Source organism: Calidris pugnax, unplaced genomic scaffold, assembly GCF_001431845.1.
Source record: "Calidris pugnax isolate Ruff unplaced genomic scaffold, ASM143184v1 scaffold244, whole genome shotgun sequence".
Lineage (NCBI taxonomy): Eukaryota > Metazoa > Chordata > Aves > Charadriiformes > Scolopacidae > Calidris > Calidris pugnax.
This window is the reverse complement of record NW_015091141.1, coordinates 2,543,753-2,558,875: the sequence shown is the minus strand read 5'-3', so window position 1 is coordinate 2,558,875 and position 15,123 is coordinate 2,543,753. Positions and strand designations below refer to the sequence as shown.

The 15,123-nt window shown below is 42.0% G+C and overlaps 1 protein-coding gene across 3 annotated transcripts; it reads right to left on the bottom strand.

Moving 5' to 3' along the window:
- Positions 1-206: 206 nt before the first annotated feature.
- Positions 207-14,891, bottom strand: NFU1 (NFU1 iron-sulfur cluster scaffold). 3 transcript variants are annotated; one of them, XM_014958836.1, is made up of 8 exons: positions 14,819-14,891; positions 12,643-12,749; positions 9,689-9,824; positions 7,127-7,193; positions 6,441-6,555; positions 5,183-5,246; positions 2,752-2,926; positions 207-1,962 (listed from the first exon to the last, which is right to left on the bottom strand). In XM_014958836.1, the coding sequence occupies exons 1-8, from the start codon at positions 14,863-14,865 to the stop codon at positions 1,915-1,917; spliced, it is 759 nt and encodes a 252-aa protein (XP_014814322.1). In that variant the 5' UTR covers positions 14,866-14,891; the 3' UTR covers positions 207-1,914. The 3 variants fall into 3 exon arrangements, with proteins under 3 accessions (XP_014814322.1, XP_014814323.1, XP_014814324.1); XM_014958837.1 differs by lacking the exon at positions 14,819-14,891 and having other exon boundaries at positions 9,689-9,798; positions 12,643-12,751; XM_014958838.1 differs by lacking the exons at positions 9,689-9,824; positions 12,643-12,749; positions 14,819-14,891 and adding an exon at positions 9,076-9,238.
- Positions 14,892-15,123: the final 232 nt, after the last annotated feature.

The following is a 15,123-nucleotide window of genomic DNA, read 5'->3' as shown; positions in this document are numbered from 1 at the left end:
AACCTCTTCAGTCTCAAAATCAGAAGACGCTGCATCGTCAGCCCCAGAGCAGGGAGGCTGCGTTCAGTCCCATCTCTGCAAATCAAAACCCCATTAAAAACAAGACTGGAAATACTAAGACAGCGGCAGAACTGGATCCTTACTCTATCTGGGACAGATTAGTACTGCTTAGTTGAATAAGAAAGACCACAGGTTTAAGACATACATTTTCTTTAACACACAAAACTGCTACTTTACTGTTTAGGTTTTGGCTTATATAGTGCATTAAATTGACAAATTGGGCCCAAAAAAGACTATTTTTGAGAAACCAGAAACATTACTTGGCATTCTATGGTTTGCTGACAAAGAAGAACATGGTGGTAACACTTGCACAATCTCTCTTTTGGATAGTCTGGGCCAACCTCAAGGGGAATTTTGTCACTTGTAAGATCAGGCACCGTGTACTTTGGAACAGGGTAAAGAAAATACGGTCATTTCAAACCAACTTTCAAATCCTGAGAGGGTAGTTTAAATGACTCTAGCTTATTACTCTCTACAAAATCTGAAGAAATATTTTACTGAAATATTTATTTTCAAATTTCTAACAAGTAATAAGACATTTATGGCTACCACACGCTGATCTGCGTGCTATATAAAAGATTCTCCACTGAGTTAACTGATCCTGTTTAGGGACTCGGTGGAATTACACTGGCAAGGAGTGAAAAAGGGGAACGTACCCCAGGGCTATCAAATCCCTGCACACAGGGAATGTGACTGTGACCATCAGCCAAAGAACAACCCCAAACTCAGCCCAATTGTGGCAGCACAAAACTGAAATGGTACTTCCACCAGCAGAGCCAGCTGAAGCCAGGCACCAGAAAGAGACTGTCCTAAGTAAACAGAAGCACTTGCAAAGCCTGATTTACGTATTTCAGCTTCAGGACAATAAACATTTCTCTTCCCATAGTCCCTAAAACAGGAACTGGTTCCGTTCTGCCACGTCTTCCCTGGCTCAGCCAGGGCAGCCAAGTTACACACGGGCTGTGCTCTCTGGCACCGCAGAAGGAGCAAACAGGATATGGCACAGGTAAACACATTCGTTCTCTTTGCGAGCCTACAAATGTAATTTGTGCCCTGAAGCACTGCACATTAATGCTCAACATAATACTCCAACATCAAGATGAATCTTTTGCAAGTTTAAACAGACCACTAATGGTGGCTGTACATTTAACTTCCAAATAAGCTAATTAGTCTCCCTGTTTACTACAGCTGATAAGGATCATCATCTTCTAACATTTATTTTAGAAGATAGGATTTTTATAACAAACAACTCCCATTTTTCCTTTCTGTTGCTATTGTTTGCACAGTGGTAGTGAGCAGGTAGGTAGCCTTCCACAAGTGATGGCAACATTACATTCTCTAAAATGAAGAGCTGAAGTTATGGGTTATTTTTCAAACACAAAAACCTGATATGAATCAAAAGCTTTTTAACAAGACTTGATAAAATTAACATTCCTGAATTTCCCAATTACAGAGCAAGGGCAGATAGCCCTGCAAGCCCCATAAGGAGGTTTGGGGGAATAAACATTTAATAATTCTATTGCACAAAAAACGAGTCAAGAAATTTTACTTCTGCCTTCTTTTTCAGTCTTGAATTTTTTGTATGAAAGAACAACAGAGAGACTCATCACCACTTTTAATGCCCACCGTTTCTTTCTTAAGACATAGTACAAAGTAGAACAGAAGAATTCTTTTTTTTAAATGTAGGGCATTTAATAAATTAGTGAACAAACTGCTTAAGCTGATGATACATTTTCACAGCTGTAAGTGCAACTATTTTCCTGAACAGAAAGGCAAATTTGGTTGTTCCTCAGCACAAAGATAGTTTACATACACCAGGAGGTAAATACGTATTCAGCCATAAATGATGCAAGTTCAAGTAGAATTTGCTTCTTTCTCCACGTCATCATCATCGTCAACAACCTGAAAACAAATCCAGAAGTAGCTTAGGTAAACAGTTTAAACTCTCAGTCCCACAGGATGGCATAGAGAATTTATTACATTAAACCCCTGCTGGACCCAGCGAGAGCAGCAGTTATTCTACGCTGCTGAATGACAATGGTCACATGAAAAAAGTAAGAAACAACTGGCAATCAAAAATGCCAGGAGGAAACGTGGCTGAACTAATAGGAGCTGGTCGAGGTATTACAAAGGCCACTAAAACAATCACTCCAGCGTATCAGATTTTTAATGAGGCAGTAAAAGAATCGGTGTTTTAAGGGACAAAAGCCTGCCCCTTATTATCACAAAGAGTCCCCAAAGCACAAAGGTAACAGGCAAAACACAGAGCGTCCAGGTCTGGGCTCCTCAATGCCAGAGGGACACGGGCATATGGCGAGTCCAAGGAGGGACCACCTCCCCTCAGCCTGCTGGCAGCACTCCTCCAAAAGCAGCCCTGGCATCATCAGCCTCCTTTGCCACGAGGGCACACAGCTGGCAACAGCTGGCTCAGGTTCACCTTGGCACCCCCCAGCACCCCAGGTCCTTTTCTGCAAAGCTGCTTTCCACCAGGAACCCCCCAGCAGATTTAGGTGCACGGGGTTGTACAGGACTTTGCAGAGTTCTGGATCTTTTGCTAAGATACAGCTTCTGACCTGGAAAAACTGCATCTATACCTCCTGTGCTTTTGCTTAAACCACCAACCTGTCCACGCTGGAAAGGGACTGTCTTTCCTATTTAAAAGAAAACAGGTGTTATCTCTCACCAACCCACCTGTTCCACGCCTTCCACTTCAGGGATGTAGAACTGGAGCATGTTCTGTATCCCGTTCTTCAGGGTGATGATGGAGCTGGGACAGCTGGTGCACGAACCCTGCAACTTCAGCTGCACAATCCCATCCTCAAAGCCTTTATAAATAACATCACCACCATCTTCTTGCACTGTCGGCCTGATGGAACACAAGACTCAATTTAAAGCAAGCATAGCTGAAATACGTTTCCTTCCAGAAATCCTTAGTAAAGCTCCATTTAATACACACAGTGAACTGTCACAAAATAGTAACTACAGCTCTCCTTCTCTACAAGCACCTGGTTGGAATTTCCCACCATACATACTTTGCTGGACTCTCTCACATTGAGGGCTACTGTTTTCCTGTAGGATATTGAGCAAAACGTATTTGCAATGAATGCAGCAGCACAGGAAGGAATCATTGAAATTCTAGGCAAGGCTAAGCAGCCTAGAACAGAGCTCGATTCAGCCTGCAAACAAATACTGGTTTGCCTTGGGGCTCTCTCCACGTGTAACGATGATTGCCTCTGTTATGTGCCAAATGCCATGGGTACGTGTCCTACCACATGATGCACGTGCATTGTTACCTGCCCTGGGATGGTGACAAGTCCGTCAGTGCTTCCAGAAATCTGCAGTTCACCACAGCTTACACAGGACAGAAAAAAAGCTCCAACTACATAAAAGCTCAATCCCGCTAACGGGTGAAGAAACCAGCATCTGGTAAGATCACATCCCAGTACCATTAGCATTTCTGCAGCCTGGTCTCCTTTTGCAAGCACCAAATGCCCAGCATTGTAACTGTATCCCCATAGCAACATTTTTCCAGACCAAGCTAAAACCATCGAGTTACTCTAACAGAAGTTCTTTATACTGATTTCCAAAATAACTCTTTTGAGAGTTCATTCCTAAGAGAATAATCTATGAATCTGACTCATTTATTAACAACTCACCACAGCAAATCACCCCCATTCCAGAAAGCCAAAGAACCTGACTAAAATTTCCATCTTTCCTAGTTGAAATTAACTTTTTTAAACACACCTTTCACATCTACATTCCCTCCATCCCGCACCTTCTGACAACTTCTTTGCATGTATTTTTGAACGATTAAACAGTAAGTGCTCTGTATGTACCCTTGGTTTATATATAGCTTCTGTAAACTATCCTGCAGTAAAGTGAAGAAAGATACAGTACTGCTAATATTCCCATCAACAGCTTCTTGGTCCTCTAAGGGGCGCAGGGGGAAGGGAATGAAAGAAAGAAAAAGGTGGGGAGAAGCAGAAATTTGGGCAGAAATTCCAAATGCCCGTTAGGAAAGGCACTGGGCAATCAAGGGCTGACTTACTATAGGGAGCTTACACCCAGCAAAGGGCCTCCTGAACTGTGCTTTCTGCCATGGCTTTAGACAGCAGTGTATCTGGGTTACACTTTTCAACATTTAGCACATATGCTTGGGAAAAATGTTTCAAGCTCATTTCTGCTTTTCTCCCTCTTTCCTCTCAGGAAAATGAACCAGAACCGTATGTCAGCTCTGAGATAACCAAACTGGTATTTTTAAGTATCCCTTTTAAAATGCAGCATCTAAAAAAAAAAAAGAAATTAAAAAAACCCAAGTTCATCATAACTTCTGGAAAAATTAAACTGCATTCCACGATTTTGACCCACGTACATGTTTCTGGTTCCTGAAATTTGTGAGCTGGGGAAGATGTCACCATTGGGTACCACAGCTTTAGAAACACAGCAGACATTTTCCCCTGCATCTAAAATGTCAAGTTGCTTATTCCTTTCAGTTCACTTTGGAAGGCAATTAATGAGCATAAAAATATACTTCAGGTAAACAACATGATCCATAGCCACTCTTGAGACTTCATTAGTAACCACCAGTTTCTAACTTCAAGCTGTGTTAGAATACCAATAAAATTGCAACAGGGTAAGAGGACAAAATCCACTGAAGCCCAGACAGTGAGGGAAACCCACCAGTAAATTTTCCTGTAGAGTATGATAAAAGAGTAAAAACTACTTTGGAATACTTGCAAGGGAAGGACAAGTATAATTAAGACACAGATGAATACAACAGAGGAAAAAGAAAGCTACTGTAAATGCAAAGATTGGGTTGTTTTCACTATTTACAAATAACCAGGTTAAATCCAAGGGACCTGTTTAAAAGCACTGTGGAGGGTCAGACTATACATGGTTCTAAAATCACTTAGCAATACGGACTCTGCTCAGCACAGTTTGCTTGAAAAGGAAAACCAAACAGAAAGTTTTCAATCAGAGGGAACAGCATTCTCACCTCTGGCCAGTTTTGCCCTTTAAATCCCCACATTAGATACTGAGCAAAGAAAAACACACCGGTCCCTAAATAAATCCAAACTCCAAGACTAACTCACTCCATCTAGCAGTAACATTCCTGGTTTACCTTATTCTTGTATCCAGCAGTTCTTTAATCATCAGTACAACTTCATCATCTTCTTCTGATGCAGCTTGGGGAAAAGAAAAATGTGAATCAGAACTTGGAGAGAATTCCACTATGATTGCTAACACTGCACATCCATAATGGCAGAACCAAATCGCATAAAAACACTGTGAGACGACTGAAACCAAAAGGCAGAAGTCTTAATTCAGAGTAAGTATTTTTTCCTCCATTATCCTTATTTACATCCCAGGCTGACAAAATCAGTATTGGTTCAGAGTTCTCCTCAACAGGCAAAGGCCTCAGCAGACAACAGAAGCGCCACCTTTTAAAGGAAGCAACAACTAACATTCAATAAGGACGGAGTAAGGTTAAGGCAGGACCCTCAGGTGGAAAGTTCTAGCAACCTAAAAAAATTCAGCAGGAAAAGAATTATGAATATGTCTGGGTTTAGCAGCTCTGGATGCAATTTTAAGGTCACCATTAGTCTCACAGAAGCATTTTTAAAGACAACTTTTTCAAATAAAATAAAGTCAACATTAATATCGAAATTAAATCCAGACATAACAGAGAGGAATTCAACAGTCATAATCTTCCTTAAAACACTGGAAAAAATGTTTAAGTTGCAAGTGAGAAAATAAAAGGCAAAATACCCCCCCTTGAGTTAAACTGTAAGTTAGTCTCAAGTACGTTCTATTGTTTGGAAAAGACTTGTTACTATTTCGTGTTCATGTAAGACCATAAACCTATCATTAAGACATGGACATTAACCCTGGGCACTCTTTTTTGATTTAAGGAGGGAAATAAAAGCCTTTGTAGGTGTCGGTACAAAAAGGATCTGCAGCAACACCCAACAGCTTCCTGAATGCGGCCTTGGTACTTGCAAAAATATTTCACACACACAAAGTGTAACAGACCACAGAATCACAGAATGGTATGGGGTTGGAAGAGACCTCTGGAGAGCATCTAGTCCAACCCTCACGGTCCACGATGCCAAAACCCAGAGTCCAGCCCAGCTCCAGCAGAGAGAGAGACTCCTCTGAGCCCAGGAGACATGAACCAGGCTTTATATTCATGGGTATAGCACAGCATTGCTTCTGCTAGAGCACACACGCTCTGAAAAATCTCTCCTGTTCATTCTAGCAAGTTTTCACTTTAAATTCTCTTGCAGGCTTTTCTGAGGGAGAAGGGGAGGCCCTTCTGAATGTCACAAAAACTAAACCTAAAGGCAGCTACTGGCCTCTTCCTGAGGAGTTCAATTTACCTGTATCTGTCCTGGGTGCCTCATCAGTAACCACAGGTAAACCAGAGGCAAAGAAATCCATTATAGTTGCATAAATATCTGGTTTCAGTAAGTTCCAATCCAGGTCTTCACTCTCCTTTGAGAATCAGAAATAAAAAAATTTTTAAAAAATAATATATATATTAAAACCAGAGTATCTGCCTCCTCATAACAAATTATGCAGAGATCCTTCTTGCATTACAAATATCATAATGAGCTCTCACATCTGATGCATGTATTCGATTTCAGAGCTTTGGCAAGTCCAGCTTTGCCAAAAGACTCAATTTATAATAGTCAACAGAAAAGTTTTCTTGCTTGCATGCCAATATTAACTAAAAAGAGATGAAAAATAAAGTCTTCTAAATACATTAGGAGTATTTTTACCACTTTTTACCAAAACTGTTTCAGTATTTTTTTACCAAACTGTTTCAGAGACTCAAGTTCGTTGGGTTTCATTTAATTCTAAGCCAGATTATCACTCACAGCATTGCCTGGTGCTCTCCACACAGTAACAGCATAACTGCGTGGTTCCACACCACACCTTGTGCCTGGTGCCCTCAGCTCCACACCTTGGGCAAACACAACCCGGCCGTGATCCCTCCACCCCCCTGGCTCCTTCAGAACCTTCCCTGCAGGTCATCTGCTCCCATGCCCCCTGCTCTGCTCACCTTAGTGATGGTGATGAAGTCTGGTCCGAAGAAAACACTTTTAACTCCTTCAATTTTGAATAACTGTCTGTTAGGAAAACAAAACAAAACAAAATCAAAATGCGCACACATTTCAGGCAACAGGGATTAATCTGCCACAGAAAAAAAGCTCTAGAATCCATTTCTAGACAAAAATAAGCACTAAAACGAGAACCACTATCAAAAACTTGGCGTCACTTCACCTACAGCTTACTAAGAGGAAGGACATCCTGCCATGGAGCTGTGTACATAGTAAAACAGAACACACCTTACAAGACTTTTCCACAAGATGTGTGAAAGAGTTACTCTCTCTCCAGTTCTTTTTAAAGGTAAAATTATATTCTGTATATAAAAATGTATTTTTCAGCATCAATCAGTAGGTTCCTATTGTTTCAGGTAGGAGTAGCGCAAATACAAGGAAATATTCCTCAGATTAAAGAAAGTTATTTAAAGCAATTGTGCTCAATAAAAACTGCCTTCAATAAATAAATAAAAGGACTAGTGCCAAGTAGTCCACAAGGCTTTCACACACCAACTCCCTTTGTTGGCAAGTTTTAATATTTTTAGTCACTTGTATGGCACATGAAAAACGGGAAGGTTTAGGAAAGTATTCATACTCAGGATTCATACTAAATTGCTTGAGATAGCCCATACAGCACCCAACAAGGAGGTGGTAAATTAACACACATCCAACACAACACAACAACTTAGATGACAGGAAAGAGCATATTTTTGACAATATTTTAAAAAGCAGAATGAGAATGCAAAGACCAATCTCCACAAATGGTTAAAATAACACTCAACTAATTCACCTACAGAATAAATAAATGATACTACTCCTGAAGAGTAAAGAAAAAAAAAAAAATCATTAAAAGTAGGAAACACCCAGAGTTAAACACAGCGTAAGGCTTTAAGAGTGCTTTTTAATTAGGGGAGGGGGGGGGAGGAAGGAAGAAAGGAAGTCTTTCTCCTGAAAGACTGGAAAACATCAAAAATGTAATGAATGAAGGAATTGGAAATGTTATCACAGAGGAATGCGTGACAAGAACTGACAGAAGAGATTTCACACTCCCCATTTGAGAGAATTTCCACACATGAAACAGCAATACGTGTACTGGCCTTTTATATCATTAAGCCAACTGGATTTTAAAGTTACTTACACAATGAAATTTGCAATTAAATAATTCTCCCTCCCCTTCAGAAAGCTTTTATTACGTCTTTGGAAAACAAATATTCCCTTTTAAAATAAATGAGTACTCCATTTACAAAACCCATAATCTGGGGTTTAACGATACATAGTAGGCAATTTTTTTCCATTAACCTGCATAATGAAGCTGTTCTGCCACAGGATACATCACAGCACACACATCTTCTTTGATGAAAACGTTTATTAGCAGATATATGACAACAAAAAGCCACTTTCTGACAGCTGATTGCCTTCTGCAACCTGATGCACTTGGGCATAATGGGATCCTACAGCTCCAGCATTCCACTAACGTGTTTTATGTCCTCAAAAACCTTTCACATTGTATTTGTTACTTTAAGTCGCAGAGCTTTGCTTCTAAAGATCCTTTTTGCTCTCAAAACAGCTCTGCAAGAGATCTTTTGGAAACGTCAGTGCTCACCTTTGATAACCCCACGCTTCCTGGAGACACTGTCAAATGAAACAGCTTCTGCTTTTGCATACAGTTCTTCCAACATAAACAGAGCTGACTCCAACGAGCTCTCCGAGGTGACCCCCTGCAGCATTTCTGGATCTCAGCCCCAAACAGAAGAAGCCCTTCCACCCACAAACCAGGTAGAATTTCTTTTCAGAGGCCAATGTGAGAGCAACAACAAACACGTAAAAACAGATGCTTCTAAATATTCCCAAAGAGGCTTGTGAGGGTGCTCCAAACCCCTTCTACACCAAGATCATGCAAATCAATTACCTGGCTCAGCAACTCCTACTCCACATTATGCTGCAACTCTCAAGACCTTTTATAGCTCCAGCCTGACAGAATGGGCCAAAACTGGCTTTCCTTGGACAGAAACTTTATAAAACTTTGTGATGAAAAAAATCCACTGGCTTTGAAGCTCAGGGTAGCACCAACATCTGCCAAAGCAAGCAAGCTACTACATTGAATTTGTAGTATTTGGGGACTATCTACTTCATTATGCTATCTCCCAGTTCTGAGAAGTCGCGCGATTTCCAAGTAACTACTTGAATTAAGAGCGTTCTGACAGGAATGATTTTACAAAACTGGGGCCAGAGGTCTCACTGGTGACGCAGCAACTGTTCAACACAACTCATTTATAAATAACACCACACAATCCTGCATAAACTATACCGTGATGCATTCTGCTGCGACACAGCTCTGAGGAGTGCTTTAGCAAGGACAGTCGTTTCATGCACAAGCAAAGCAGTATTAAAAATTTAAATCCAACCAAGCTGCTCCTGAGGATAAGGAGGAGCAGGATGACCAGAAGCTGTGCTTAAACATCAGCTGTAGACACACAGCCCATACCGGTCCCCCAAACAAAGTATGATGTGTTTAATAATACCTTGCTAAAGGTGAGCAGAATGCTGCAGCTGGTGTGGAAAACTCCATAGTCCTCGACTCCAGCACCTCCTTCCCTGGAATAAACTTCAAGCTATTTGGATTTGGTGTGTCCTGAGTTTGAATAAACATACATCTTACTGGAAATTAACAAACAAACAAACCACAAACAAAACAAAAAAACAACAAAAAGAAAAAGAAGAAAAATAATGTAATCAGACTTAAGTAGCTTAAACAAAAGCCAAGGATCCTGACAGTTCAGTGAGCCCAGACCCGGGTATCGCTGCTCAGAGCAAACAGCAGCCAGAGCAGCAACAGGGGTTTGAAACACAGTGCAATGGGTTCCACGAAAACCTCCAGACTGACACGAAGACAGATGAGCACAGGCACGTTATCTCACAGGAAACAACATCAATGGAACCTTGTCTCTGCATCTTTTGCTAAGTTTTATTTACTAAAAAGCATTCTACTGCAACAGCATCGAACTGCATGAGGCCAGTACCACCCTCGCTTTCTTCTCCAGGCCAAGAGATTCAACATTCATTTCTCTGTTGCATTTAGTTGGGGTTTTATTTTTATTTTATTATCCTCAAATGCTGGGAACTCCCTCTTGCAGCATTGTCACTTCCTGTTCAAAGTGTAATCAGTTTTACTAACCCTCTCTTGAAAATACACATCATTTATGGGGTATGGTTTTTATTTCATTTTTCAGCACTATTAAAAAAAAAGAAAACCAAGCATAACAATATTTACAATGAACCACACCCTGCTTATACTATTTTCAACAGAGTGAAAAATTACTGTAAGCTATCGATTATCCTCCGGAAATCAAACTGACCAAACAATTCAAAATAAAATTATTTACAGTTCACTGGTAAAGATGTTTAAAAGACACAATTTTTACCGAGCTTCCTTTTGAGGCATGGGTCTTTCTTTCACTAGAAGAGGGTAAAAAAAACTCATCTTGACTAAAATTTAATACTCTGCATTTAACGGTGTACATTTAATAGTGTATTTTTCTGCAGCATATGCCCGATGTCCCAGTGAAGCTGAACATCAGTTAAGGACAGCTTCCTGTCTCCTAATTCTCCTCCTAGTTCTCCTTCTTTCTAACCCTCCCCGCACACCAAATAACACAATGACATAAAAACATTCAGGGAAAAAAAAAAAAGCATTTTAAAACCAAAAATCTCTAGGAACTAATATTTATAAATAAATTATACTTGAGAAACAAGCTCACATAACTTCAAAACATAAGCAATAGGAGGAGTTAAAGCAGCAAAAAGGAGCTGACATTTTCATTTTCCCAAACTGCCCATTTTCCCTGGACTCCCTAGTATTAGATGGCAAATCACCCTATTTATAAATTGTCAAATTGTAACTGCTTGTATCTCTCACTGCAACAACCCATTTGACTTGAATATCCACAATGGCAAAGTATGCACATACCGCATTTTATTTTCTTTTTTCTTGTTTTTTTTAAAGGAAAAAAGACTTCCCACAGAAGTACTTAGTCTTAACGTAACAATAATAATCCCGACAGAGCAGCAACCAGTCAGCTTTATCCACGGGGATGGAAGAAGATCCAGGTGGCATCCAAAATCCCATCCAGTGTAACGGTGTAGTTAACAAATAACCATCAGGGGATCTGGATGGTGTAAATTGAGTGCACTCTGCCAATTTTTTGAAAGCAATGGGTTACTACCAGCTCTCACACGTTGCTCACTTAGCACCTCTAACACCCTAGAACACAAAGGGCTGTATCAGCTCCCAGAAAAGGTGCCCATGTGGGTACCTACTGTACTTCAAAAACTGCCTTCTGCAGTTGGAAGATGTGCCTTCCTAAGAGCAAGTTTTTCAATCATTAATCAACCCGGAGAGTTCTTTGCACAGTTGTGGAAAAACCCATTTGGAATTTATTATTCAGTAGTTGGTAACTGGCTGTATTCACATCAAACACAGACATGGGTTCTTTCAAGCCTCTGAGGAAGGACCTGCACACTCTGCTCTGCCATCTGCCAGGGTAAGAAGAAGACACCAAACAGAGGCCCACTTTGGCAGGACACTTGCAGAAGCAGATAAAAATACTAAGTCGACTGGTAAGAGCCTGCCTGTTGATTTGAACTGAAACAGGAAAAACAGTCCAGATAAGACTGGACTTCTCTGAAATCAAAATTAAAAAGCAACTTCTGCCTGAGCAGACTCATTTAAATAAGATTTCCATTTGTGACTAATTCCATGCAACAGCACCTGCACATTTTTTTTGCCTTAGTCCCTTTCTGCTACAGCGTTGGAAAGCAGTTGCTAAATCCCTCAGGCAGGTGCAAAATCACAATGTTTTTCTGTAGAGCAAGTTTCACAGATTTATTTTTTTCTTTTCTGAGCATTACAGACTACCAAAAAATGGTAGGTGCAACAAACTCAATCTTAAAACACTGCTTTTTCAGGGTAATATCAAGTTGCAGATAGTATTAATGGAGAATGTCACTGATGCACTATACATTGATGCGTGTTCAAAAGGGGGAAAATTAAAAAAAGAAAATATTGCAGCTTTAAGAATGAAAGGCTTTGCTTTCATCCTTGCTAGGTTCCATCTGGATGGTTAGCAATTTTATCTGGCAGAGCTCAGGAGCTAAAGCAAGACAGAAGGCAAAACAAAATCTTTCACAAAGGATACATTTACACTAAGACAGAAATAAAATTAAGAAATGCAGAAAACCCAAATACTATTTCACACCAACAAAGCCCCTTATAAGTCTTGGCAGCTGAATGACACAGACAAAACATGTATCATCAAGCACATAGTGAGCCATCCACATCTTCTCCCCAAGCTCCAAATGTCCAAGCACTTCATTAAAAACCACCCCAGAAATGCTACCACACTCAGATTAGACTTTATTACCAAAAGACATAAAAACTCATAATGCACTCATCTATTAATTTTTAACCAGTACTTACCTGCATTATGCCATACTGCAGATGGAAGAAATGATTTCTTTGGCACAAGTTGATGGAAAGACTGTTGAGTTGTCAAATTATGATCTTTTAACATCGTACGGCAGAACCTAGAGAAAAATAATTTTACTAACAATTTCCAAATTACAAGTTTGCACTACCCCACGGAAAGAATATTTCACATGCTTCTAGTGACCCCAAACTCAGCAAGACACTCACTTGCCTCAAACCTCTCTGGTAACACAGCAAGCTCCCAGGCTGTATCACAAAACCTCCCACATTTTTTCCCCTTCCTGGTGCTCCCTCTCTCCCATTTCATAAAAAACCAGACATAACTCTCCAATTTTTGCCACCTACAAAATTAATCCAGACTCCTTCAAGGTCACTAAAGACAGGCTAATCCTCTTATTTACCTAGAAGAGGATAAATCACCCGAAGGGAGCCTTTTGTCTTGCCTTGGACAGTGGCACCTAGGAAACTAGCTTGGACTAAATACCTGATTTTCAGAAGCAGCCAGCTGTGATGAATCCAATCCCAAGCACCTGAGGCCAAATCATGGCCAGAATTTACTCCTCTACTCTGTGGGTTTACCTGCTCAAAGGTAAGGCTCTCCTGTAAGACTCTTAGGAGATACAAGACAGGCTAAGAAGGTAATGCAATAGCTACTCTTAAACAATCCTCAGAAGAAAAAAATACCAGGATAACATCTGGATAAAAGATAAAAACTCTATTAGCTGTATGTACCAAGCCACCCCTCACTCCTGCCCACCCCTCTGTATTTTTTGCCGTTGGGGAATAAATAAACTCAGTATATTCCCATGCAAGTACTGTTCCAGAATTAAACCAAACCAGTTAAAAAGAGACCCTGCCCCATACTGGCCACATAACTCGCACTAGCAATTGGAACAGGGGTGGTGTCACCTGCTCAAATGAAGTTAAGAGGGGGGAGAGCAGAGGGGAAACAAGAAAAAAAAAAACTTTGATAGAATAAGCAAGGCAGAGTGACGGAGTAACAAGCCTAACTTTCAAAAGTGTAAATACTCGCTTGCACATCTGATTTCCGTAGCTGTATGCACAGCCAGGGATTCCAAAGTGAAAATCAGAGAATGTAACCAAAACCCTCCTCCTGTCACAGCACAAATAAATATTACAGAGATTCGTCACTCTCTGGTTTCCCTCCTCCTTATCAGAGGAGCAAAAGCAGATAAACCAAATAAATTATATCTGCAGGGGCTCTTACTGAGAGAGGGGCTGGTTCTCTTGGGGCGGGTGTAACTCAGAGGAAACACCACACAGGGCCCAGATTCCTCAAAACACAGGAACAGGGCAAAACAAAACAGCCTTCCCCACTGCAAGAGAGGGACATACAAGGTCTCACTCGGGTTATTTGCTTATTTTTTAGTGTTGACAGCAGCTACAGAACCCACAACAGGGTGCGGGAGCAAGGTCCTCCAAGAGAAAAGTTCTCCTCGGTCTTTAGCTTTGGAGAATAACGATAATAGTCCATTTTTTAGTCCACCACGCAGTCCTTTGAATTTCCCCTTATTGCATAGCTTTTAGCAACCAGGGTGGGAGAATTCCCCCTTATTGCTTCGGGGGGGGGGGGGGGGGGCAGTTCACTGCCCTCACTGCGTGACCCTGTGCCCGTGGGTTTTGGGGGGAAATTACTCCTTGTTGCACGATCCCGAGCACGTGGAGGGGGAATTGCCCCTCATGGAATGATCCTGGGCACCTGTGGGAGGGAATTACCCCCCGCTGCACTGCCCTGAGCCCCCCATGCCGGGGGGAATCCCCCCTCACGACTCACACCCCCCTGCGCCAACACTCCCTCAGCGGAAGGCCCTCAGACCGGCGCGTCGGGGGCAATTAACGCCTCGCTGTTGTATTAAGAGTTGGGGGAAGAAGCAGCCTCCCGCTGCCCGTCCGTAAGGAAGAGAAGGAAGAAACAACTCCACCCTCGTCCGCCCTGTTGCTGCGGGGAAGGAAGCGGGAAGGGCGCAGAAGGCTCCGCCGCGGCCCGGCAGGTCGCGGTGCCCCTCGCTGCGACACGGCCGCCCCCTCCTCCCCCCTCAGCCGCGTGGGGAAAGGGCGAGAGGAGGACCCCTCCGGGAAAAATCCGGGCTCCCCCGCCTCGGGGCCGGAGGCAGCGAGGGGCCGAGGGAGCCCCGCGGTCACCTACCGGCCGCCCAGCCCCGCAGCCGCCCCGAGCCACCGCGCGGCCGCCATCTTGGCGCTCCTCAGGGCCGCCCCGATCCCGCCCCGGCCTTTTTTTTTTTTTTTTTCTCACCATCGCAGCACGTTCTAGGGCGATAAGGCCCCACTGTCCGTGCCCCGGCTGCTGGCGTCGCTCTATCACCCTCTGGTTACCACAGGTAGGGCTCAAGAAACAGCTCCCTCAGAAACACATTTTCCTGTATTGTGCTGAAACATAACCAATTTGCTTTTCAGTAATTTTACTTTTCAGTTAACCCTGTTCTGACTCTC

Excerpts from the sequence above, each read along its gene's own strand:
- NFU1 (XM_014958836.1), bottom strand. The coding sequence starts at position 14,865 with ATGGCGGCCGCGCGGTGGCTCGGGGCGGCTGCGGGGCTGGGCGGCCG. Across the intron at positions 12,750-14,818 it reads GCTGCGGGGCTGGGCGGCCG|GTTCTGCCGTACGATGTTAA; the intron begins GTAGGTGACCGC and ends ATTTTTCTCTAG. Across the intron at positions 5,247-6,440 it reads GGCACCCAGGACAGATACAG|CTGCATCAGAAGAAGATGAT; the intron begins GTAAATTGAACT and ends CTTTTCCCCAAG.